Source organism: Megascapheus bottae, chromosome 5, assembly GCF_031878675.1.
Source record: "Megascapheus bottae isolate mThoBot1 chromosome 5, mThoBot2.hap1, whole genome shotgun sequence".
Taxonomy (NCBI): Eukaryota; Metazoa; Chordata; class Mammalia; order Rodentia; family Geomyidae; genus Megascapheus; species Megascapheus bottae.
Genome location: NC_143513.1, coordinates 24,592,716 through 24,620,467, shown reverse-complemented (window position 1 = coordinate 24,620,467; position 27,752 = coordinate 24,592,716). Strand labels below are relative to the sequence as shown.

Below are 27,752 nucleotides of genomic sequence, written 5' to 3'. Positions count from 1 at the left end.
CACCACCAAAATCTAACAGCTCAAACACATTTCATGTAATTATAATAATTATATATGCATATTTTATATAATATTACATTTGCATAATATAATATATTTAGTATATAACATATAATGTATTTAGCATATATCATATAACATGTAATATATATAAAATCTTTTAGGCCTGTATTCCATAAATTAGCAAAAACACATCACATTTGCTTGCTTGCTTGTTTAACTTGTTTTATCTCACTCAACCTGTGATGCCCAGTTCATCTATTTTCTTGCAGATGAAATAATTTCATTGTTATATAAATGTTTAATATTCTGTAGTAATATGTGCCATAGTTTCTTTCTCCATTTATCTGGAGTAGGCATTTCAGATGATTCACTAGTGTGACTGTTGTGAACAGTGCTACAATTAACATAGGTATGCACCCAAATTGTTAGAATAAGTATATCATGTTATTTTGGTTTTCAAATTTAAAATATATTTCCAATTTCATTTTTAATTATCTGGAAAATAGAATAAAAGTAAAAAACATGAGTAAGCAAGCATGTCACTTTGTGTTGATTTATACTCCTTCAGACATAAGCCTACGAGTAGGCATATGACGGATCATGAGGTCGATATTTTCAGTGTGCTGAGGAACCTATACTGCTTTGCATAGTGGTGTCACTCGTTTCTGTCCCCCCACCCCCCACCATAAGTACAGAAAGATTCCTTTTCTTCCATATTCTCTCCTGCATTGGTTGTTGATTTTCTTGATGATTGCTGTCTTGACTGGGTTGAGATAGAAGCTTAGAAGTTTTGGTATGCATTTCTTATATGGCTAATGATGCTGAACATTTGTTCATTGCCAGTTAACCATTTGAATTTCTTCTTTGGAGAACTGATTAGTTTGTTTTCCCATTAATTAATTGGGTTGTTGAATCTATTATCCATTGAATTACTGATAAAGATTTTTTTCTCTCTCATTCTGTAATATTCTGTGAAGTAAAGCCTCATTCATCAATTCTTGCTCTTATTTTATGTACATTTTAGGATCCTATTAAAAAATTATTACCTGTGTCCAAACTTTCCAGGGTTTTGTCTGTGTTTTCCTATAGTAGTTGAAAAGTTTGTGAGCTTACATTAGTATCTCTCATTAGGAGATGTTTTCATTTATGGTGAGAAATGAGGATATGATATCTGTTTCCTCTAAAGTAGACAGTTTTCAAAGCCTCATTTACTAAAAAAGGTAATATGGTTTTAGTTCCTTTGTCAAGAATGAGATTGCTGTAACTGTATGGGTTTAGCTGTGGATCTTGATGTCTGTTCTGTGTCAGTACCATGTTGGTTTTGGTACTATGGCTCTTGATTATGACTTGAAAACTAGAATTGTAATGTAAAGCTTCCTTTTTTATTTTTATTTTTCAAAGTTTTGTAATTTTCATTGGAGAGGACATTCATCCCTTGGTTTAGTTTATACCTAGGTAATTATTTTTAGGTGATTCTAAATAGAATTGTTTTCCTGCTACTGTGTATTGCAAAGCTATTGATTTTTCATTGTTAATATATTCTGATACAATGCTGAAACTGCTTATCAGATCTAGAAATTTTGATAGTCTGTTTAGTATTTATGAATAGGCTCGTATGGTCTGTGAATAGGGGTAATTTTACTTTTTCCTTCCCTACTTGAATACCTTTATTTCTTTCTCTATCCTTATTTCTTTTGTCCAATGCTATATGGAATGAGTATGTATGGACATCCTTGACTGATTTCTAACTTTAGAAAAAATGATTCAATTTTCTTCCTCTAGTATGAGCTAGTCTATGGGTTTGTCATATGTAGCCTTAATTATATTGAGATACCGTTAACTCCTAATTAGTTCAGTTTTTGTGGGGTTTTTTGTTAGTTAAAAAAGATATTGAATTCTGTCACACTGTTACTGCATCAATTGAGATGGTTATATGATTTTTGTCCCTGGTTCTGTGTTGTCTTATATTTATTAATTTACAGATATTGAGCCATCCTTGCAGCACTGGAATAAAATTAACTTGATGGTGCTACATGACTTCTGTTTGATGCCAGTCCTGTGGATTGAATTTAGGGCCAGGATGCTATTCCTGAGCTTTTAATTTTTATTCATTTATATTTTTATATTTTTTATTGTAATTAATAAAAGGGTTACATGATATTTGCCAGATAGAAGGTGCATTAATTCACATACATTGATACCCTCTCACATGTCTTGGTACCCATACCCTTTCCCCCACACCCCCATCTTGGTTTTCCCCCCTTCCCTATCAAATTTCAAATAACCAAATACAAATAAATTCAATATATCAGATAACAAAGTGAGATACTGTAACAATATGAGATATCCAAGGGACAGCAAAGGAGATGAGAGATAACATAGTACATTAAGGACAACAATCATTCGTTATATGGCTTTTGTTTCAATATCCTGGAGGTCCTTTCAATTAGCTTCATATTATATGGCCTTATGAATCAAGATTTTGCTCTATTGCAAATCTCTGCTAGTAGAGCCCAAGGTTTCTACTGATTATGACAAATGAGGGAAACCATTGAGCCTAAGTTCCTTTGAGTCTGGCTTACTTCACTTAATATGATTTTTTCTAAGTCTTTTTATTTCCTAAAAAAATGGGTCAATGTCATTTTTTCTGACAGCAGCATAGAATTCCATTGTGTACAAATATCACAACTTGTTGATCCATTCATCAACTGAGGGACATCTATGGTGAATAATGCTGCAATGAACATTGTTGTGGTAGTGGATTTAGTATGCCCTAGATTCTGGATGGTTGGGTAAATGCCAAGTAGTGGAATTGCTGGGTCATAGGGGAGTTCTATGTTTAGCCTCTTGAGGCACTGCCATACTGCTTTCCATAGTGGTTGAATGAGTTTGCACTCCCACCAACAGTGTAGTAGTGATCTCTCCTGGCCACATCCCCTCCAGCATCTGTTGTTGCTAGATTTCTTGATCCTGGCCATTCTAACTAGAGTGAAGTGGAATCTCAGAGTTGTTTTGATTTGCATTTCTTTTATGACCAGAGATGTTGAGCATTTCTTCATGTGTCTATAGGCCATTTTTGTTTCTTCTTCAGAGAAGACTCTCTTTAAGTCTTTGGCCCATTTTTTAATGGGATGGTTGTTACTTTGGAGATTAGTTTTGGAATGATTCAACTTTTTGAGCTGTTGATATATTTTAGATATGAGGCCTTTGTCCGTTGTATGGTTGGTGAAGATCTTCTACCATTCTGTAGGCTTCCTAATTAATTTACTAGCTATGTCCTTCGCCATACAAAAGCTCCACAGTTTAATGCAGTCCCACTTATCCAGCCTTTCTCTGATTTGTTGTGATTCTTGGTCTTTATTAAGAAAGTTTCGACCAGTGCCAAGGAGGCCTAGTGTATCTTTAAAACCCTAAAAAAGGAAATTAAAGCAGAACTAAGGAAATGGAAAAACCTCCCATGCTCCTGGATTGGAAGAATCAACATTGTAAAAATGACAATCTTGCCAAGGGCTATCTACAAATTCAACGCAATACCCATCAATATCCCAATGACATTCTTTAAATAAATAGAAGAGGCAATTCAAAAATTCATATGGAATAGCAAAAACACTTCTTAGCAGAAAGAACAGCACTGGAGGAATTTCAATTCCAAACTTTAGACTCTATTACAGGGCTATAATTATCAAAACAGCTTGGTACTGGCACAAGAACAGGCCTGAAGACCAATGGAATAGAACTGAGGACCCAGATATTCATTTATTTTTGCTTCCCCTCCTCTTCTTTAAAGGCCAGAGCTCTACCACTTGAGCCAAAGCTCTACTTATGCTTACTGATAGTTAATTGGAGTTAAGCCTCAATGGACTTCATGCCTGGGTTGGTTTTAAACTTGATCCTCAGATCTCAGCCTCCTGAGTAGCTAGGATTACAGGTGTGAGCCTCCGCTCCCAGCAAGGCTTTATGTCTTAAAATACATTCTATTTGGGGGAAAAATCCATGAGAAGAATGAGAAGAATGTGTGTTGTTCTGTGACTGGATGAAATATTTACAGGTGTCTATTAAGTCCATGTGATCTACCGTCTCATATGGTTCTTTGTTGGTTTTATCTGAACAATCTGTCTATTGGTAAGTGTGGCATATTTTGCTGGAGTTTATAAGTACTTGTAAATTCAGATGTGTTTGATGAAATTGAGTATACCAATATTCAGTTCGTATACATTAATTACTGTGATCTACACTGATAAATTGATCCCCTTTTAAAAATATAAAGTGCCTTTCTTTGTCTCTTCAAATTAGACAATTCTGTTATGACCAGATCCCAGAAAAGGAAGGGAAGAGATATCAGAGAGACTCTCCTGCTTCAGTTTCCATTAGTTTACTTTATTCAAAAAGTGTCAACATTCTGACTCATTTTTTGAGCCTTGACACCTTTATTCTTTGTTTTGTCATCTACTACCTGAGGGAATCTGGAAAATAACACATTTTCAAGGATTAATTTCTCATCTACAAAATAGAATTATAGTATATACGTTGCAAGTAAGCATATATAATAAATAAAAAGTATTTACAATTAGCATGCTCTTTATACATAAAATTTTTTTATAGTTGATAGGAATTCCAGTGTCACTATCATCACTATGCTTTCCATTATTAAACTGTTTTCTATATAAAACTATGATTCATGTTTGGGGGCATGATGACTTTCATTTTTCCATTTCCCCTGCACATCTAGCCCAACTCTCCTCTGAATGAACTAAAATTTAAAGCTTATAAAGCTTAATATTATAGTGTCAGATTATATTTTTCCCTTCCTAATTCTCATCTTCTATCTGCCACATAGCTTCTGCTCCTGTGAATACAAGGATATGGTGGCAGAGATAGTGACAGCTAATTCATTAGAGAGATTAGATGCCAGGTCTCCTGCCAGAGGTAGAGCCTGCGGAAAGGAGATAGGTGTGTAAGTGTCAAACCCCTTCAGCCACAGCTTGCCCTTAACCTTGTGTGTCATTTATATGTCCTCTCTGGGAAAACCCTTCAAAGATCAATTTTAAAAATTAAAATGATATCTTAAGAAAGATGAATAGTGCAACCCTTCAAAAATTCCTTTTACCTATTTGGTTGCATGAAAATTCTTTAGCAAAATAGCTCGGTAGGGGATTCGGGTTGGTATTTAATTTAGGGTTATACAATAGACGTTTATTCCAGAATTCAAATGCATGGATATGCTTGAATAATTTTTAAGAGGTGAATGAATCTTTTTTTTTAAATAGCAGAACCACTTTCTTCTATCTTCTTTTAATAGATTTCATAGAAATGTCTGTTGCTAGCCGGCTTATTTTATTTTAATTTTTAAAATATGATAATCATGTTGGTATTTTAAGGCAGTTAAGTATGCTAGGAAAGAACATATCACTTAAAGATTTATTATTATAAAAGTGATTTACAAAGGGGTTACAGTTACATAAGTCAGGTATAGAGTACATTTAGTTTTGGACAATGGTACTTGTTCCCTTGCTCTCTCCAAGAAGAATATACCTCTTTTAATTGCAACTGTAGTATTTATGACATAAAACATTTTTATAGAATTGGCAGAACATTTATTTCAGAGCAAAATACACAGGGTGTGAATGTGGGTTTTCTTTTCTCTTTCAGTATTGGGGTTTGAACTCACCTTCATACTTTAGGCAGGTCCTTTGTCACTTGAGCTACATCTCCAACTTTTATATTCTGGTTAGTTTTCTGATAGAGTCTCACTTGTTCCCGAGACTGGCCTCAACTAGAATCCTTCTCTTTATGTTTTACCACCACAACCGGAGCAATAAACATATTCCACCGTGCTCAACATTTTATCCATTGAAATGCAATCACATGAACTTTTTTTTTTTGTCCAGGCTGGCTTTAAACTACCATACTCCTGATCTCTGCTCTCACAAATAGCTGTGAGTTTAGGTTTTTTTGAGAGAGATGCCTACATAAAACCTTATTACTTCTTAGTTTGGTCTACCCCATAATCTAAAGTAGAGAAATGAAAGGAGCAACTGGATCAACAGCAGGCTGTTTTACATGTCTGCGCTTTGTGGCTTTGTTCTAATTCTGATAGAACCCCTGAGATCTAAGTTCTCTTCTCTGATCACTTTCCTCGAGGCCTTTGAATCTGAGAATGTTGTTGTTGCTTTCATGCACACATACATGGCAGCAAGGAACAAGTTCCCTGGTGCCCCTCAGCTGATTGTTTCAAGTGAGATTGGAGTACACGCTTTTGGGAAGTAGTAACTCATTTTACTAATAATGAACGTGAGGAAAATATGTGTACATTGTATGTTTTAACCACTGGCTCTTGCAGGGTGTGGGGGGAAGCTATAGTTTGTGATATTTACTAATTTTTGTGATATAAATGCTGCTATTATGCCAGGCTATTAATGCAACTAATGAACAGAGCTGTGCATTATGTTCTCTGGCCACCTGCTATATAACATAAAAACATTACTAGGTTATAGAGAAATGTGGCAAACATTGTTTGTGGTCATTTGGGTCAATGACCAGGAGTGGGATTGTTGGATCATAGGGGAGCTCTTTATTTAGCCCTTTGAGGAACTGCCATACTTATTTCCAGAATGGCTGAACCAGTTTACATTCCCATCAACAGTGTAGTAGCCTCCGTTTTGTCTATATCCCTGTCAGCACCTACTATTATTTGTTTTCTTGATGATGGCCATTCTAACTGGGGTGATGTGGAATCTTAATGTGGTTTTGATTTGCATTTCTTTTCTAGCCAGAGATGTTAAAAATTTCTTTATGTGTCTTTTGGCTGTTCTTACTTCCTCTCCAGAGAAGTCTTTTTTAAAAATTCTTTAGCCTACTTATTAAGGGGGTGGTAGTTTCTTTGAGGATTGTTTATTAGGGGTTTAATTTTTGAGCTCTATGTACTTTTCGATATATTTTGTGTATTGTATAGCTAGTGAGGATCTTCTCCCAATCGGTGGGCTTTCTATTTATTTTGCTAGTTATGTCCTTTGTCATGTAGAAGCTCTCCAGTTTATACAGTCTCTTATTGATTTGTTGTGTTTCTGGATCATTACCAGCACAACCATGTTCACTGCAGCATTATTTACCACAGCTAAGATATGGAACCAACCCAGATACACCTCAGTAGATGAATGGATCAAGAAGACGTAATATATATACACAATGGGGTTCTATGCTTCCATCTGAAAAAAAAAAGACATTGCCCCATTCATAAGGAAATGGAAAGACTTGGAAAAAAAATAGTATTAAGTGAAGTGAGCCAGATCCAAAGAAACATAAGCTCCTTGCTTTTCCTCATTTGTAATAATTTGTATATGTGTAATTTCCTATGACCATATAAAATGATGCTATGGAAATGAGGGATTTTTGTTGTTGTTTATGATGCTGTTGTTTTTAATGCACTCTATGAAGTTTTTTTCTTTTGCTCTTCCTTTTTTTCCCCTTTGGATTATCCCCTGTAGTCCTGCTTTTGACTCTGGAACCCTGTGTGTTGTATATATGTTTATCTGATTTGGGTGAAGGGAAGGGGAATAAGAAAATGGTGAAACAAAGGATGAAGGGAGAATCAATGCAACAGCGATACAAGACGCTAGATTGGAAATATACTTTCCAACTGAGAGGGGTACTCAGGGTGAGGGAAAGTAGGAGAAAATGGGGGAGGGTAACAATGTTTGACAAGAAATGTACTCATTATCTTATGTAACTGTAATCCCTCTGTACATCACCTTTATAAGAAAATGAAATTGATTTTTTAAAATATAGTGAACTAACTACATAAAGATAGGTTTTGTGGTTCTAAAATCTCTATTTCAAACTACAATTGATTCCATGGTAAGTTTTTATAGTTGATTTTATAAAAAGGTATTTTAATAGAATGTTATTGCCATTATTAAAGTATTATATGGAGGGGTACCATTTGATAAGTCAGTACATGAGTATATTTTAAAATTTTTATTGTTGGGGTGATATCAGAGGGGTTACAGTTAACATTCATCAGGTAGTAGGTACATTATTTCTTGAATATTGTTACCCTTTCCCCTGTTTTTCTCCCATTTTCTCTCCCCAGACCTTTCCTGCTCTTTCTGTTTGTCCCTTATCTTCCCATTTATATATATATATATATGTAAACATATATACAATATGCCAAATACCAAAGTCAGATACAGTAACAGCATGTGATAAACCTTAAGGGGAAAAGAAGGAAAAAGAAATAGCTTCACATAGATCATTAAGAACAACAACCACAAAGATAAACCTCTTGTTTCCCAATCCTGGCATTCATTTTGCTTAGCCTCATCCTTCCTATATGAACATTTATGAGCACATTTCTTTTTGTTACCCCTTCCTTTCCCTTCCCACAGTTTTTAGAGTTAAATAGCAATGCTAAAAGTTCCTGAAAATTGGAGCAGCAGCCCACTTGGATGACCTCCAGCATACCAGATGAAACCCACTGCTGAATTGTGGTTGGCAAAATTGGTATTACTAGTTCTGAATTTCCCTAGGAATATTTGCTCTTAAACATTTCTGTTTATCACTTTTCAAATGTATTGTATTGCCCAGTAATCTTAGGATGCTGATATCCACTTTGAGAATACAAGCAGGAGAGCCTCAATATCAATGACTCATGCTTATAATTCTAGCTGCTCAGATATGAGGATCTTAGTTTGAAGCCAGCCCAGAAGAAAAGTTAGTGAGACTCTTATCTCCAATAAATCACCAAAAAGTTGGAAGTAGAGCTATGGCTCAACTGGTAGAGCACCAGCTTTGGGTGAAATAGCTAAAACACACTGTTTAGGGCTTGAGTTCATGTTCTAGTACTAATGCAGCATGTACACACACACACACACACACACACACACACACACACACACACACAAGAATATAAGAAAATACTTACGGAATATAGATGGACAGGGGAAAGCAGATTAGACTTAAAGCCATGAACAAATCTTGGCTTTCAATTTTGGTCTTACTGCTTAACAACTACATAATCTTCTCATTATAACCAAGACATCTTGGGGTTTAGTTTTCCAACATGTCAGAAGTAATTAGACTATGTAGGTCTAGAATAGTATGCTTCACTATTTAGCCCACCAATTCAGTAACTGCTTGTTTAGTGCCAATTGTGTACATACCTGTTAAAAACTCAAAGTAGGAACAAGTACAAATGTAACGACCATTATTAATCAACTCACTGGATGCAGAGCCTTCTAATTTACCAAAGAAAATTTTCCATCAGATTGGTGAGATTCTGTGACTTTAGAAGACCAGGATACTTCTCAACAGAATGTTGTGGATAGAATAACCTATTCTAGAAGAACCAAAAGAACCTTATCCCTAGGAAACGCAAGAGGTCATGACCAGGTAGAAATAAGGAATAAGGAACAAGCTTCCCCCCCTGTCATGTCTATCAGTGGCTTTGCTTTGTTTTAAAAAAGAAGCCATAAATTTTTGAAAAAAAAAACCTTATTATAAGATGATTGTAGGAAACTAAGAATGTGTAGAGTTTAAAATAAGAAGTCTCATATCAAATCAAGTGTTCTGTTTTTCTTATCTCTTTATCATGTGTTTCAAACTATCTTTAGTAGTCCTTTTAATTAGTATTTGGAATTCTATTCGTACTATACAATAATTTCACTAACTTAATGTCCTTTTGTTGGGTGTTTAAAATTGATAGTTTTTTTAAAAAAAAATTTTCCTACACTGAGTTAAATAGCTTGTTTAATATAGTGATTATATGTTGTTTATAACGTTTCCAAATGTGCTATACTTTTAGCAAGCAATGTACTTTAATCTGATTCTGCTAATATTGTTTGAATTTATCTAGACTATACCTTTATTCTAAACAACTGGAAATAGAACTAAAGTTCTCATGATTAAATAATCAAATGAAGTAAATATGATAAAATGGATTGTTAACAGATTTTAATTTTCACTTATCTTTGGCATATAACCTTTGTCTAGTACAGGTTTATTCATTTATAATATCTATTGAGTATGGAGTTTATTATCTTATAAAGTGCCTAATAAGTGTTTAATAAATAAGAAGACGCAATCTAATTTTAGGATAAGCGAAAGCATTGAGAAGGTTGTTTAAAAAACCCACACTTCCATTTGTGATAATGGCTTGGGTTTATATTAGGAGAGATGACAGCTGAGCAGAGGTGAGGATTTCCCACTATTCACTGAAGTCTGCGAAGAATCTTATTGTTTGAGTTCACCTACATGAGGAACCATGACAAAAATAGCTATTTGATGAAATGCGAATGAGATCAGCTAAATTGGCCTAACTCTTAATTTTATGTACTAGACTTATGTCAGTTAAAGTAAGACCAGTTTCACCTCTTTGCTTAACATCATCACTGTGTTGACCTCGGCTTACTAAGAAAGTGTTGTGACTTCAGTAGTTATTTAAATATTGATGGCTCCATTAAAGGGGTTGGAGGTTTGCTGCTAGAAGATTTGAGAAATTAGATGGCAGAATTGGTTTCTTGTTTCTGCCCCTAAGGAAAAAAAATAACCCTAAACACTCTTACTGGAAAAGCTTCATCCATTATCTTTTTTTTAACAGCACATTTTTATTAGAGAGTAAAACTGTTGATTTCAGGCATTCTTTTATAGTAGTTATGCTACTAAAACGTCAGTGTATATAACAAGTGTGCATAATTAAAAATCTTTTTTCTCAACCATGCCTTGATGATCATTTCCCTTAGGCTTCTTGGGGGGGGTGTCTTCATTGCAGTTTCTAAATTCATTTTGTTTTTTATTATACTTAATAATAATAGGCAAAACCCCCATGTTTTAACTTCATACTGTATTTGGATAGGCTTGTTTATAGTAACTGAGAAGAAATTCAATTAAATGAATCCTGAATTATATGGGTCATATGTTCCATCAATTATGATTATAAACTTTTTTCTCTTGATGGGGAAATGTGGCTGAAAAGATTTCTTAATTTACCACAACCAATATTGTCATATTATTGCAAATTGGATTATGTTCAACATGTGGTTAATAGATTTTTTTTTACACATTTTACACTTGGAAGATGTTGTAGTAGCTTGGCATTTTAAAGCATGGGAAATCAAAAGGAAACATTGTATTTGCATAATTGTGTATTTCTTTTTGCATTTAGCTATCAGAGCAAATGGTGCACTTAGTCATTTAACGTGTCTTATTTAGAATTTAAAGCTAAGAACTTAGATCACACTTAAGTTGAAGTGGCATGGAGAAATGCAACGACTGCTTTGACTTCCATCAAGTGCTTAGCAGGGCTGGGATGAGGATGAGGTTTGAGGAGGGGTATCTGCCTCAAGAGGATAATATAAAAGAATGTCAGAAAACCTCAGTGATCAAGGTAAATAGTGTATTAATTCAGTATTTGATAAAGGTCTATATAAGGAAATTTTTAGAAAATTAAAACCATCTTAACACACAAAAGTTATCCCACTTCAAATAACTTTTTCTCATCTTTGTTTAACTTACATAATTCACTCTGTGATTGGAAGCCATTATGCTGATTAGTCTGGTGAATAGCATAGGTATACTTCAGATTGAATGACAATTGGAAAACTTCTCTACTAATAAATTTTATGACTTCATTTCTTGAATTTACTTAGCAGATGGGAGAAATTTGAAAATAGTTGTAGGATCGCCCATTCCTTCTTTTTTCATATATTTTATTGTAATTAATAGAAGGGTTACATTATATTTGCCAGATAGGAGGTGCATTAATTCACATACATTGATACCCTTTCTCATGTCTTGGTCCACATTTCCCTCCCCCCACCCCTACCCCTCATCTTGCTTTCCTCCCTTCCCTATCCAATTTCAAATAACCAAATACAAATATATCCAATATATCAGGTAACAAAGTGAGATACTGTAACAATATGAGATAACCAAGGAACAGCAAAAGAGATGAGAGATAACATAGTACATTAAGGATAACAAGCACTCATTATATGGCTTTTGTTTCTATATCCTAGAGGTCCTTTCATTTAGCATCATACTATATGGCCTTATGTATCTAGGTTTTGCTCTTTTGAAAATCTCTGCTAGGAGAGCCCAAGGTTTCTACTGATTATGACAAATGAGGGAAACCATTGAATCTATGTTCCTTTGAGTCTGGCTTACTTCACTTAATATGATTTTTTCTAAGTCTTTATATTTCCTAACAAATGGGGCGATGTCATTCTTTCTGACAGCCGCATAGAATTCCATTGTGAACAAATACCACATCTTGTTGATCCACTCATCAACTGAGGGACATCTGGGTTGGTTCCATATCTTTGCTATGGTAAATAGTGCTGCAATGAACATTGTTGTGCTAGTGGATTTAGTCTGTCCTTGTTTCTGGACAATTAGGTAAATGCCTAGTAGTGGAATTGCTGGGTCATAGGGGAGCTCTGTGTTTAGTCTTTTGAGGAACTGCCATACTGCTTTCCATAGTGGTTGAACGAGTTTGCACTCCAACCAACAGTGTAGTAGTGATCCCTCCTGGCAACATCCCCTCCAGCATCTGTTGTAATTAGTTTTCTTGATCCTGGCCATTCTAACTGGAGTGAGGTGGAATCTTAGAGTTGTTTTGATTTACATTTATTTTATGACCAGAGATGTCGAGCATTTCTTCATGTGTCTGTAGGCCATTTTTGTTTCTTCTTCAGAGAAGACTCTCTTTAAGTCTTTGGCCCATCTTTTAATGGGATGGTTGTTTCTTTGGAGATTAGTTTTGGAGTGATTCAATTTTTTGAGCTGTTGATATATTTTAGATATGAGGCCTTTGTCTGTTGTATGGTTGGTGAAGGTCTTCTCCCATTCTGTAGGCTTCCTAATTAATTTACTAGCTATGTCTCATTCCTTCTTTTTTGTGTGTCCTTGATATCAGTTTTAGTAAAGTAATAAACACAACCTACAGTGCTTAATCATTCAAATTTGTTGTAGTGGTTTAAGAACAAGGCACCTAGTACTGAAATATGGTTGCTTTGACACAGATTTCATGGTTAGATTATAGGTTTTAGTGATTTGTGGGAAATGAAAGTGATAACCAGAAATCAAAATCTTTTGGCGCTGTGTGTGTGTGTGTGTGTGTGTGTGTGTGTGTGTGTGTATGACTGTAGGTTTTAGTGATTTGTGGGAAATGAAAGAGATTATCAGAAATCAAAACCCTTTGGTTGTGTGTGTGTGTGTGTGTGTGTGTGTGTGTGTGTGTGTGTGTGTGTGACTCAGAGCTTTAGTGCTGTCCTTTGGCTTTTTTTGCTCAAGGCTGGTACTCTACCCTTTGAGCCACAGCTCCATCTCCAGTTTTTTGCTGGTTAAGTAGAGATAAGAAGAGTCTCAGGCATTTCCTGCCTGGGCTGGCTTTGAACTGAGATCCTCAGATCTCAGCTTCCTAAGTAGCCGGGATTACAGGTATGTGCCGTTGGTCCCCAGCTCTGTTGCTGATCTTAAATTTCCCTGCAAAGTGCACATGGACACTCAACATCCTACTGCTGCTCGAGCTGTCCCATTGATGCACCAGGATCCCTTGCTCTTTCTTGGAAGGTCTTTCTGCAACATCTTCCGAAGTGTGCTCTCAGTCCCTTGGTCTCCTGTAATGACAGGGTGCTTTCCATCACCTACTGGTGATCAGGTAATAGAGAGGTTTTGTATTCAGGCTTGTTTTTCTTTTTCTCTTTATTTCTTTTATTTTTTTTTCACTGAACTTGCTTTCCAGATGGCATTTTAAAAATATATTTTCCAGTTTCACTGTAAATGTCTTGACAAATTCACCCTCTAGATTGCCCAGGTTAGGAACGAGGAAGTGTCATTTTTAAATACTACTATTTCATGATACTATTCAAGAGCCTGTATATACACAGTGAAATGCTTTTGAGTGAATGAATGAATTTCTTGTGGGTAAAAGGGCTAACAAATACTTTCCTGATTCCCTGGTGGAATGTTATTATTTTCCCCTCAGATCCAGAAGGAATGGTTGGTGTCATGCGAGAGGCGGTTGTTTTATTGGTTCTCTTGATGATCATGTCTGGTGATGGGCTGTTTCGCTCCATGTACCGCAGTGCCCAGGTTTCTGTGCCTCCTAAGGGAAATTCAGGAAAGCCGTTGTACCTCACCCCTTACATCGAATCTGGAAAGATCAGAGAAGGTAAGTTTAAATCAGAAAACCATTGATAGACCTCCTACATTTCTTTTCAATAGCTCTTACACCAAGGAATGCAAAATAGATTTCAGTCCTTTTTACTCCACTGTTTTATCCCAAATGTTCGTGCTTTGATATCATGTAGTACCTGAGTTTTGGGCCAAAATGAGAAGTACTAACGGCTGGATTATGTGTTTAGTTGCACGGTAGCATTTTCTTTCCTTCTTTTTATTTTTATTTATAGATTGTTTTGGAGGTACTGGGATTTTTACTCAGGGTCTCGTGCTCGCTAGGCAGACTCTCTAGCATCACTTGAGGCAGGCCCTAGTCCTTCAATTATTTTTCAAATACAGTTTTGCTTTGAGTGTGGGCAGGTCTGGGCCTTGATCATCCTATTTACATTTTCTGAATAGTTGGAATGGCAGACACATACCAACATGCCCAATTTTTTGTTAGTTCAGATGAGGTTCCTTGAATTTCTGGATTAGGCTGGACTTGATCCACTATACTCCTATTCTTAGCCTCCAAGTAGATAGAGTTGTAGGCAGTAAATTACCACATCCAACCAGAGTTGCAAAATTTCTATTGATAAAACTAGTGAATGCCTAGGGATGTGACTGGTAAGGCTACTACCAGCCTTGAGGCATAACTATATGTTAAACGAAGTATTCTGCATAAACTCATTTACATACCTCAACAGCGGGAAGTGTGCACATTTCACTCTTGTGAAAACAACATCAGAAGAAAGGGAAATTACTTGACAGAGTTCACACAGACACCAGCTTATGGACTTAAGCTTTGTACCTTCACAAGCAAACCATGCACTCTGTGTTGTGCCCCTTACCTGCTAAATACAGATATAGCCAAGAACTCATGTTCCTTGTTAATAAAACAGAGATTTAAAATTTAATGAAAGAAAGAACATGGCTTTATTCCTAAGGTATGTTTCTTTTTAAAATCAAGGCACTTATACTTTAGGAGTTTCTTTTTGTTCTGCTATGTCTTTTTCTAAAAATACATACCAACTGAGATATCATCTCTTTTCTAAAGGAAGGTAAATACTCTTTGATGATGTCTTGAGTATATTTTAAAAAGGCCTTATTTTCCCTTTGTTATAAAAAGTCATAAAAAAATGGTTGAGGCCAGGCACTGTGGCTCATGCCTATAATCCTAGCTACTCAGGAGGCTGAGATCTGAGGATTGAGGTTTAAAGCCAGCCCAGGCACTAAAGACCTTAAGGCTCTTATCTCCAATTAAACATTAGAAAAGGGGAAGTGGGGCTGAGGCTCAAGGGGTCGGGTGGTAGCCTTGAGCTGAAGAGCTCAGGAACAGCGCCCAGGCCCAGAGTTCAAACCCCATGACCCACCAAAAAAAAAAGATAGCTGAAATCTTTAAACAGATCCAAAATGGAAGTGGGTCAGGGGCATCACGTGGCCAAAACCACCACATTGGGTCACAAGCATCCATTTCATCTTCATCAGGGTCTGATGGCACAGATTCTGCTCACTAATAATAATTACATAAAACCTTTACCTGAGGACTAAAAAGAAATTAAAAGAGTCATTACAACCAAGTTCTACATATCTACATAGGAGCAACCCAGACTTAACATAGGTTATATGACTTCCCAATGGGATGTAGGGAATAAAGCTAGCATTGCAGAGAGCAGTGGCCACCCAGCTCTTCTCCTTCTGCTCTGTGCTTGCCTGCTAAGATTTATTTTCATTTGTCTTCTCAAGTGACCAGGAGCCCACATGTGAAACAATTAAGAAATAATAATAGTAATAGAGTTCTACATTTCATAAATATGTAATACTTAGCAATTATATCCATAATACTTAGCACAAGTACCCGCATATCATAGGCACGTAATAATACTTATGATCAACATGACTAATAAATACTTATATGTAAATTCAAGTTCTAATCCTATGCCAAGTATTGTGTTTTATAAGAGTTAGCTAATTAAGTCCTCTGAGCAACTCTGATGAAGAATGTATAATTATTATTCCCATTTGCACATGAAAAAACTAAGGCATCTTCTCCAGAGCTTTGCAAGTAGTAATCAACAGAAATAGAACCATAACCTATGCCTGCTAGCTCCAAAATCTAGGCTGTGAACTGCTGTGTTATGTGACTAGCCCCAGATAGGAGTGTGCTGGGTGAGATTTGGGGAAATAGAGGAAGATCTGTGTATGTGTACCAAGTGAGGGAAACTGCTTCAACAAAGGCATTAAGCGTAAGGGACCACTTGTCAGAACCAGTAAAAGGAATGTGGGGAAATTTATGTGAGAGATTGTCTACATCCCTGCTTCTCGTCTTTTCTTGTTTATGAACATCCCATAGCTATGAACATAAAAATTCTTGGAGAAAGATGCCAGGTTTTATTTTCTATCTTTCTATAGCACACCTGGTAGATTGTAGATCTCCATCTTATGAGTGACCATGTTTAAGATATGAAATCTGTACGCTTTGTCACTTTCTCATGTTGTGTTATAAAGTCAAAATCTTTGGATGGAGATTTAAATGACGGATCCAAAGCTGATACATCTGGGTATTCAGATGTGTCCCTGACACCATAATTAAGGATAATTTTATTCATTTGCTGTGGAAGTTCAGGAAACGCTGGACAGATGGTCAGCTTGCTTCCTGCAATCCCTTTTGTTTATCGAGTTTGTCAAAAGCCTAGAAATGTGAGTTTTAAAATCACAATAGAACATTTTTTGGAGATAAACAGTAGTTCCCAAAACCATAAGGGAAATTTTTATTTTCTTTTTTAGTTTCTAATTAGCAGGCTTAATTTTATGTAATTGTAATTACATGTTTACTTTCTCTACAGCTAGAATAAATCCTTATTTTCTGGAACAAAATGTAAGAGGCGCATTTTAACATGTTTACAAACAGTACATTTTCACAAACTTTAAAGCAGATTTTGCAGTTTGTCCTAATTTATTATTGCTTATTGTCTGGTGATATTTTGTACAGAATGGTATTAGAGGTAACTGGAATACTTTTGAATTTTGGATGTGCACCCAGATTAGCTGGTGCGAGCCTTTCTTTCTTTCTTTGGCCATACTCCAGGGTTTTTTGGTTCTGTTTTATTTATTTTTTGTCAGTCATAGGGCTTGAATTCAGGGCCTAGGTACTGTTGCTGAGCTCTTTTGCTCAAGGCTAGCACTCTACCACTTTGCACCACAGTTCCACTTCCAATTTTCTAGAATTCTCGTAGAATTTCCTACTCATGGTGGCCTTGAGCTGTGACCCTCAGATCTCAGCTTCCTGAATAGGATAGTTAGGATCATAGGCAGGAGGCACCAGCTCCTGACTGCTTCAATAATTTTACAAGTGTTTGTTAATATCACAAAACACTGCTACCAAGAGTAAATAAAAAAGGGGGAAATGAAATCACTTCAAAGAAAACCTTTTCCTTTTCTTAAGCTGTCTTGTTTTCTTTTATTTAAACATTTACACAGTGAGTCACAGTGTCAGAAAGATAAAAACGCCCACATCTTGGGAGTTTCCCATATTCCATTAGGAGATTCTGGACAGATGAACAAAATATTAAAAAAAAAAACCATGAAAAGTTAGGATTTTAAAAATGAATGTTTATTTTACTATGACTTGATGAATTGGAATTTCAAACCCTTCACTTTTCTTTTTGCTAGTCCTGAGGCTTAATCGCAGGGACTGAGCCCTGTCCTTGGGCTTTCTCAAAGCTAGAGCTCTACCACTTGAGCCACAGCTCCACTTCCTGCTTTTACTACGTATGTGGCATCGAGGAATCGAACCCAGATCTTCCTCTGCAAGCACTCTACCCAGCCAACACTACTTTTTATAGATTATAGAAAAGATCTAAATTTCTTAAGAGATGATCAAGGTCTTGTCTTCCCTAGGGAGTGTTGTGGAATTAAGCTAATGTAAGGGCACAGTTCATGTGACCTGATCTAGTTCATGCATTTTCTCACCAGCCATCCTTTCATTAGTGTTCATTCATTAAAAAGTATTCTTTACTGTGTGAAACAGCACATTTCCCAGGAGTTAAGAAAGACAAATAAGAAATTCTCTGCTTGCTAGTAGCTCTCAATTAAGGCAAGATGGGATCAGAGGTAACAGAGAAGCAACTTTGGCTTCCCCAGAAGGGAGGGATGAGAGAGCATCTGACTAAATCTCTGGAAGGCCTCCGACCCTGTGCAGTGCTGTTGTCTGAGACAGATTGATTCAATCATCTCTCACCCATATTTCATTCCCTCCAGCTCCTTCCTATTATACATTTTCTCTTTTTCTTATTATACTTTGACCTCTCTCATTTTTCTCTGTCTTCATTTTCGAATTACCTTCTGTCCATTTACCTCTCTCTGGCCCACATCTCACCTATTTCCAACCCCCGGGTTTTGCTCCCTTATTTTCTCCTTTCAGGGGTGGAGTGAGATGTGTCTGATGATCTTTTTCTGAGTTGAGATTATAAGAAAGAAGAAATGACAGCTAGACAGAATAAGTGAGGGAACAAGAGAAGACTGGCAAATATCACTTTCCCCCAGATACTTCTTTTTCTTTTCTTCTAAGAACTCTCTTTTCCTCAGTGATTTTCTTCTGAATGAGGTATCTTAATCCATTTTCTGCTGCTGTAAGTGAATGTCATGGACAGAGTGTTTTGCAAAGAATAAAAGTTTATTTCAGCTCACAGAATGGATGGCTAGGAAGTTCAAGATTAAAAGCTAAGTCTGGTGAGGTCCTTCTTGGTGGTGGCTTCTCTGCCTGAGGACACTGTGAGACCAAAGTTCCTAGCTCAGGTCTCTCTTCCTTTTCCTGAAAAGCCACAGTCCTATTGGATGAGACACTCACCTTTAGAATTTCATTTAATCTTAATTATCTGCCTAGAAATCTACTTTATAACATACACCCTCTTTATTCACTACAATGGTGTTAAACATCAATGTGAAATGTTTTGTGCTGGTACTAGGGCTTGAACTCAAGGCAGCTCTCTATCACTTAGCTTTTACCTTTTCTCATCCCCCTCCTTCTTTATTATTAATTTTTTTTGCCAATCCTGGGGCTTGAATTCAGGGCCAGTTACTTTTGCTCTAGGCTAGCACTCTACCCCTTGAGTCACAGCATCACTTCTGGCTTTTTCTATTTATGTGTTACTTAGGAATCAAACCCAGGGCTTTGTGCATGCTAGGCACTCACTCTATCACTGAGCACATTCTCAGCCCTCCCTTAGCTTCTTCGTTCAAAGCTGGTGCTCTACCACTTGGGTTTCTTACTCGTTAATTGGTGACAAAGAGTTTTATGGACAGTTCTGCCTGGGCTGGCTTTGAATCATGATCAGCCAGTCTTAGCCTTCTGAATAGCTAGGATTACAGCACCAGCCCTGCTCCACTTGGCTCATCTGTGGAAATAATAACTACATTTCTCACATAATGCAAAGCCCTTCATCCAGGGGTTACCTTTATTGTTATTGCTTACTCCTGCACATCCTTGGCTGTCTGACCATTCTTTCCTTTTCCTTCCTTGTCCCTGTCACTTTGCTTCCATGATAAGAAAGCCAGGACTCCATTCCACTGTCCCTTTCCCATTGTTCTATTTGGTTTTCTCTGAGAGTCTATGAGATCATTTCTTGCCTGCCCCTACCCACCATCTTCAATCACTTCAACTGGTCACACATGCTCCAATCTTCTGCCTTTGGCAGACATGGAAGGCTTTTGCCTTCCTAAAAATGAGAATGCATGGAACATGGATTCTCCAAGCCAGAAAATTGTGTGCCTACATTATCTCCTCTGTACTCCACTCTTATGGGATAGGTGACTGCCTCCCCTTTCTCAATGGCCTAGAGTGTGCACCTTTGTTGACTCAAGATGTTATGGTAAGTAATACATTTTTTTCAAAACTATTTTTTATAAAGCTCATAAAATGTTATTTGATTCCAACCCCAGAACTGCTTAAAACTTTTCTTTGCTTTTGGCATAGCTCTGAATGGAAAATATGTAGCATGTGCTGGGGGGGCTTCGGGAGGAGACTGGGATTTGCTAGGTTGATGCTTCCACGAAATCCCTCACAGCCTCCTGCTTCTCCTCAGCCCAGGTCTGACTGCTCAGGGGAAGTCTTGCTTTGGCTGAGAAGGCATGGCATGTTTTTGTAATCCTTGGTTAAATTTTCTTCCTCCCAACTAGGGAAAAGATTGAGTTCGGTCAGTCCTTTTAAAGGAATGAATGTGAAGAGTTTCTCCGGCTACCTCACTGTGAATAAGATTTACAACAGCAACCTCTTCTTCTGGTTTTTCCCAGCTCAGGTAGGCCCAGGAAGTACCCAGCTGAAGGAATACTCGGGCACAGGCTCAGGCCAGGGAGACAAAATTGTAGCCTACTGATCCACAGCTTTTTAAAGAAAACCAAACCAAACCAAACCAAAATTTTTAAGATTATAGCCTAAAATAAGTACCAGCTTTTCAGCTTGGATGCTGAAAACAGCAGGAAACAAACGTTCATGGAGATTGGGAAAGGGATTCAATTTTTTAATTTCTTGTAATTTTATGTGGGATATTAATACAATCAGCTTCTTCCTGTTTCTTACAATCTTTTAGTTGTTGTTTCAGTCTAAAAATACTTGGGGAAGGGATGGGTCCTGAGGATCCAGTGGAGGGTAAGGAGCGGGGGATGCTGAGAATATTAGGTTTTACATGTCACAGCCTGTGTAGACTAGTCCTCCTTAGCTGACTTGTCTGTGTAGTGGAAAGATACCTATAGACACATGTGGGAATGTGTGTGGGTCACACAATACTTCTTCATGAACAAGACACTTTAAAGGGAGGGGAGTTGTTGGGCATATTGATAGAGGAGTTGATCTGCATAAGCAAATGTTATCCCACCATAGGGTAATTTTCTATTTTAATTTGCCAAATTGGATATTTTTTTGAAGCCAGAGAGAGCAAGGAAAAAAAGCCATCCCTGTGGAGAGTAGTATTCATATTTGCATATGATTTGCATACACAATATTGCATATATAATGACTGGGTAAATTGTTTAATTCAGGGTCATTTGCAGGTTACATTGCTTTTATTAGTACTGTTGGATATAACTTGACTTCTCAACCAATAGACTTTTGATGTACTTCACCCCAAAGCAGTCTATTCTCTTACAAGGTGGATGGGAAGGAAGTATGTGAGAAATGGAGAAGAATTCCAGATACTTTTTTGTTGGGCCCACAGTAGTCCTGAGTAGAAGGTTCTCTGGAAGGCTTGCTGAATGAATTTTTATATTTCTCTCTGTCTCTTTCTCTCTCTGTCTCTGTCTCTCCATCTCTCTGTCATTGTGTGTATGTTTGGTGCTAAGGCTTGAACTCAGGGTCTGGGCACTGTCTTTTACCTTTGTTTTCTCAAAGCTGATGCTCTACCACTTGATCCATAGCTCTACTTTTAGGTTTATGATGGTTAATAGGAAATAAGAGTCCCATGAGCTTTCCTGCTGTGCTAGATTTGAACTGAAATTCTCAGATCTCAGCCTCCTGAGTAGCCAGGACTAGAGGTATGAGCCTTGGTGCCTGGCTTGAATATGTTTCTTATATTTCTTTGTTGTTACTATTGTATGAAGTGAGTGAGGTATGGAGAGCATAAAATATAAGGAGACATGCTGCCTCAGGCTGGACCTAGTGCAAGGTTGACACCTGAGTGTGAATGTATTCCTGTCTCCTTGTGTTTCCCATCTGTGGGCTTAGTTGAATGCAGTGGGCCTGGGAATCTGAGATGCAGTCCATAGAACATTCTATCAGGGCAGAGAGCAGGATAGAGAGCAAACGATAATGATGGGCCCACAGGATTAATCAGGAAAGTGACCAGTTCATAGCTTCAGCTCCATGGTGACCCACATTTTTATCAGACAAATCCAGATGGAGTGATTGCCCTATTTCCTGTTGCCATGCAAGATGAGGGGAAGAATGGGAGTATAGCAAAGCAAGTGTTACCTTTGGTGGTCAGCTTTCCTAATTCTGCATAGTATTTTGCTAAAACCCACTGGGGTTCACTCCCTTTCTCATCCATTTCCATCTTCCTATTATTCTCTACACTCCAAATCCCACTCCAGGAGGGTAAGTTTGATTTCCTCCTTTCCTTTCTGTCCTTTTTTTCCTTTTTTTAGTTATTTCTGATTGCTAAATTTCTTTGGTACTGATTCAGATTTCTGAAAATTATGATTGAGGTTGCAAGAAGAAATCAGACAGAAGCAGAACAAAGTCCTAGATTTTCTTCTTTATTCTATTGCCTCTGAACAGCTTTGTCTGGACTACATGGGATCTGCTGACATTGTCAAGCCACTGAAGGATGAGGGTGTAAATTCTGCACTTTTTTTTTTGCTAAATGCAGACTGAAGTCTGAAGCCATTTACAATGAACTGTGGTGGATTAGCTTGTTGTTAATTTCTTCCCTTTAATTACGTGAAAAACCTTGCTCTATATCTGGGGTCCAGTGAATAGTTATAAACACACCCTAAGATATCCCCAGAAGATGAGGCAGTCACAACAGGAAAGAAAGCCTATGCTTCAGGGTGTGGGGTAGAGTTCTATAAAAAGACCATCCTACAGACAGGTGTTACTGGCAACTAGGATAGATTGTTCCTCACTGGGAAAGCTACATGTAAAGCCAAATATCTGATGCTTCCAGCTGTAAGTTAATGGAAGAGAACCAGTTACGGTGAAGCAGATATAAAGCCAGTGAGAAGGAAAAGCAGTGGTCAACAAGACCAGGGAGCATCTCTTTCACTTGGCAGAAATATGAGTTCCTTGCCTGCTGTAGGGAAGCAGCTGACATTGTCATCAGTCGAGAAATGACCCTCAAAACAAATAAATAAAGCAGAGAAAAATAGAGATCCAGGAAGGATGCCACACTTGTAATATCCTCTGAGTAATTTTCTGGGATGCTGTTTCTCAAATTAGTTTTGTCTTCCTGTTATTTCTGTGAGGCTCTCCTGTTGTATACAAATCAATGCAGAATTCCAGAAGTCAAAATGGTTTGTGTGCAGTGGGAATGCTAGAAGTGAACAGCATTCTGCATGGGAGGAAATGTACAAAGCCAGTAAAAATGTAACAATCAGGCCAGCCAGGGCCAGGCACACTGCAAGGGTGAAGCCTTTATATGTGAGGAAGGACTTGTAAGAGTATTATAGGCAGGGATTCTTCCTATATAAGCTATACCTGTGTTTTGCTCAGGGAGCCATTGGCTTCATGGCTCTGGGTAAGTGCTGGATCTCCCTGATTCTCTGTTAACTCCCTTCCCCTCCACACAAACCCATCATGGGGATGGTTCACTTGTGATTGTGATCTCTACTCCTTAGGAGCATTCTAGTCTGAGGTCAGCCTCAGGGAAGAGTGAAGATCCTCTCTGAGAAATAACTAAAACAAAACAAAAAGATTCAAAGCATGGTTCCAATGACAGGGTGCCTCCCTAAGCAAGCACAAGGCCCTAGTTCAAATGCTAATATTGCCAAAGCAAACATACAAAAAAATACAGCCTGAGAATTTTTTTAAAGTAGCCTGAGATACTATTGTTTAATGAACATTGAGTCATTGCAAATCTTTTTCTTACTTTCTCTTTATAAGAAATTCATACAGAAGCAATTTTCATCTTCCTCTTATAAGTGAGGATGACTGGCAGTAAACAACCTCAAATTATTCAAATAGAATACACAGAATTGGATTTTAAAGCTTAAGAAAGAGCTAAACCTGTGACCTAGAAATTGTTGGTCATGTGTTAGAGCCAAAGAAAAGTGGTTATGAGGAATATGGAATTCAAGGACCCCTCCTTAGCTGTTCAGAAGAAACGGTGGCCTTGCTAGATATGCCTTAGGAGACCTTAGTAATTTTCCTGACAGTCCTTGTTTCAAAATGAAGTCACAGTAGCTACTTAGAAAAGTTTTTGAGTCATAAGCAATAAAGTGGACAAATGCCAGCCACAGAATGTTATTTCATTGCAATTATTATTTATCATTACTAGGATGGTTGTTATTAACACATATACTGAGCAGAACTAAGCCATTCACACTTCGGGAAATTAAAGAGGACAGGAAATCCAGGAAATTCCAAATTAGAAGAACATGATCTTTAGCCAACAATGCAGACTAATTTTAATTTGGTAAGGAAAATACAAAGTGAAATTGGATTTGCCACATTTAAGAAGAGAACAACAGGGACTAGGAGTTTGGCCTAGTGGTAGAGTGCTTGCCTAGCATGCATGAAGACCCGGGTTCAATTCCTCAGTACCACATACCTAGACAAAAGCCAGAAGTGGTGCAGAGGCTCAAGGGGTAGAGCTCTAGCCTTGAGAAAGTCCAAGGACAGTGCTCAGGCCCTGAGCTCAAGCCCAGGACTGGCAAAAAAAAAAAAAAAAAAGAACAACACACATAGATTATTAGCTTTAAAAATTATCTTCCCTCTTGGCAGAAAGAGAAAGAAACTATTTTGATAAGAAGATAGGATAGCCAGGCATTGGTGGCTCATGTCTGTAATCCTAGCTACTCAGGAAGCTAAGATTTGAAGGTCATAGCTTGAAGCAAATCCCAGGAAGGAAAGTCCATGTAAGACTTTAACCTCTAGAGAACCAGCAAAAAGCTGTGCATCAAATGGTAGAGTGTTTGCCTTGAACAAAAATGTTCAAGGAGCCGGGTGTAGTGGCTCACACTTGTAATTCTAGTTACTCAAGAAGCTGAGATCTGAGAATTGAGGTTCAAAGCCAGACCGAGCACTAAAGTCCGTGAGACACTTATCTCCAATTAACTACCAGAAAATGGAAAGTCGCTATGTAACTCAAGGCGTAAGAGAGTAGCCTTGAGCTAAAGAACTCAGGGACAGCGCCCAGGCCAGGGGTAGGGTGGTAGCCTTGAGCTGAAGAGCTCAGGGACAGGACTCAGCCCCATGACTGACCAAAAAAAAAAAAAATGCTCAAGGAGTTCAAGCCTCAAAGAAGCTATAGGAATATAAGTAACTTAGATTCATTTGAGTGAATGTGTGATATTAGCATCCAAATAGCACCTTGAAGGTCATAGATTCAAACCTCAGACATTCAGACTTAATCCTAACCCTGTTTCCTAAAGGTCTCATCTTATTCCTCTGATCAAGGAAATGGCCAGAATTTCTAGAACCTCTTTGTTGGTTTCACAGTGAGGCATGCAAGTCATCTAGGGGGCAGTGTATGAGAAGCCAGGTTTAGGCTAACAGAGCCTGGAATCAACCATCCAGTGAAGGGGAAAGCCAAAGCTTTGGTGCTCTGATTCCAAACAAGGCATCTTCTGCTATAGGGTGCGATATAACATTCCAAAGTGCACTGGGAAGTCTACAAGACAGCATACCCAGAGAGGAAATGAAGTTGTGAGGTCAGTCCCTATTGGGCTGACATCTCATGTCAGGCAGACTGCCTCCTCTGGCAATCAGAATTTCTTACAAAAGAGAGGCGGCCAAATGGGATAGAACAGGGATTGGAAACTTGCTACTGCTCATCAGAACTACCTGGGAAGCTTAAAAATGGCCATAGTTGCATGGTGGGCACTGGTAGCTCATTCCTATCATCCTAGCTTCTCAGGAGGCTGAGACCTGAAGATCAGTGAGGATTGCAGGTTGATCCTCAGATCCATGAGACCTTTATTCCCAGTCAACTACCAAATACTCAGAAATGAGTTGTTGTTGAAGCAGTAGAACACCAGCCTTGATCAGAAAAATAAGAGTGAGAGCAAGTGGACCTGAATTTGAGATCCAGTACTGTCACACCTACAAAAACAACAATGAAAAATGAACTACAACAGATATCCCAGTTCAGGGTATGAGAGATCAAGAAATCAATATTTATCAGATATGCACAGTGATCTCAGAACAGCCAGTGAGTAGGTTTACATTTGAGAAAAGAGAACTGGATATTAGGACACCGGAATTTGAAGTCTAGGCCTGCAATTCCTATCTGTTTCACTTGGAAGAGGGCATTGCTACACTGTGGGATTTCATTGTCTTATAAAGAATTGAAGATGTTGGTGTATAGATTCCTGGCCCAGTCTTACACACTGCAGTACTTTATCTGTGTCTGCAGGCATGCTTAAATGTGCTACCTCTGGTATAAGAACATCCTAGAATCCCAAAGCATAGTGAGAGTTGAGTGAATGTGCTCTTGATGTCTGTTTCCTCCAAGATACTCTCTAAGGATCTCGGTCCATGTTCTTGGTGTGGCTTCCTTCAGCAGTGAACCAAGGCCGGCCTTTGTAATCATTACCCAATAGCAGAATTGGTGGTAGGTCACTTCTTGCCTATATTATAGAAGGCCATGTTGCATCTACCTTGTCTCTCAATCACACTTTCAGAGGGAAACTGGTGCCTTGCAGGAAGAAGCCAGGTAGAGGAGCTCACATTCAGAGGAAATGAAGCCTCCACCTTCCAGCTAGCACCAACCTTGCAATAGGCTCTTCCAGGCCCAGTCAAGCCTCCAGAGGACTGAAACCCTGTTGATAATATGCTGACGGCAACCCCATGAGATATTTTGACCCGGAATCCCCAGCCAGGTGTCCCAAACTGCTAACTCTTCGGGAAGCAGGAGGGCTAGTATATTATTATTGTTGTTTTCAGCCTCTTCATTTTGGAGAGATGTTCCTCAATTAGAATGACTAATTCTTTGCTGCTGTAACTATGGTATCTCATGACTGGGATCTATTTCCTACTCTTTAGAATGAGAACCTACCAAGTGGTGTCTTCTATGCCAGTTTTTGAGTGTGTGTTGTTATCTTGCCTCAGCTCAAATTCTCCTTTACTTGCTCCAACTTAGTGAGCAAGTAACATCAGTGAGGCTGATGTGCAGATTTGTCAGTAGAGGGCGCTGGTAGGACATAGCAGGAAGAAGTTGGCGTCTCTTCCTGTTTGCTCTCCAGTGTTTTTCTTTTTCTTTACCTGGCTGTCCAGTCAGTCTGTACATAGAAGTACCCAGTAGTACCCTGCTGTAGCTAAGCATCCAGACCTCCCAAGACCTTTAGCAGAGCCCTGACTCTGGTCTAGAAAATCACCAAACTACAGACCTCCCACCAGCTGGATACCATTCAATAGGACAGGCCCCTCACAGCCCTGATCTCTGCAACCCTCTCACCAAACTTGGATATTTTCAGACCAGGCAATTCAGTGAACTTTGCCACCCAAGGGACCGCCCCCCCCCACCTCTCTCAACGAAGTCTGGGCTACAGCCTTGGCAATTACCCCTACCTTCTTCTTGTGAATTTGTCTACCCATGAGTACTCTCCCTTAGGTGAGGTTCTTTAGAATCCTTTTTACATATTTATAGTTTACTCCCTGCGGTTTCCTGTTCCTTAAAGGATACAGGATCTGCCCTTCATGCTGGTCTTGAGTCATCTCTGAGGCTGTTAGAGGGGTATGCTTACTAGCAATCCATTCCCACCTTTTCCCAATGTGTGTGTGTGGGGGGGTCTCTGATCCCATGCCAACTGAAGCCAGAGAAATCAATGAGATTTAGAACAGAAGTTAGGGTGTTATAAGCTAGAATTACAAATAAAAGTTACTGTGTGATTTTTTTTATCTTATGTTTGGGGCCCTAAGATATTTAGCTACCACTTCTCTCTTC

General features: G+C 38.1%; 1 protein-coding gene across 1 annotated transcript in view; it reads left to right on the top strand.

Moving 5' to 3' along the window:
* Window positions 1–13,988: 13,988 nt before the first annotated feature.
* The window catches only part of Cpvl (carboxypeptidase vitellogenic like), a 111,035-nt gene continuing 97,271 nt past the window's right edge, over window positions 13,989–27,752 (top strand). The window contains exons 1-2 of the mRNA XM_090332318.1: window positions 13,989–14,170; window positions 20,335–20,453. Coding sequence (XP_090188444.1) covers window positions 13,996–14,170; window positions 20,335–20,453 — 294 coding nt within the window. The 5' untranslated portion in view covers window positions 13,989–13,995. The remainder of the gene's footprint in view (window positions 14,171–20,334; window positions 20,454–27,752) is intronic.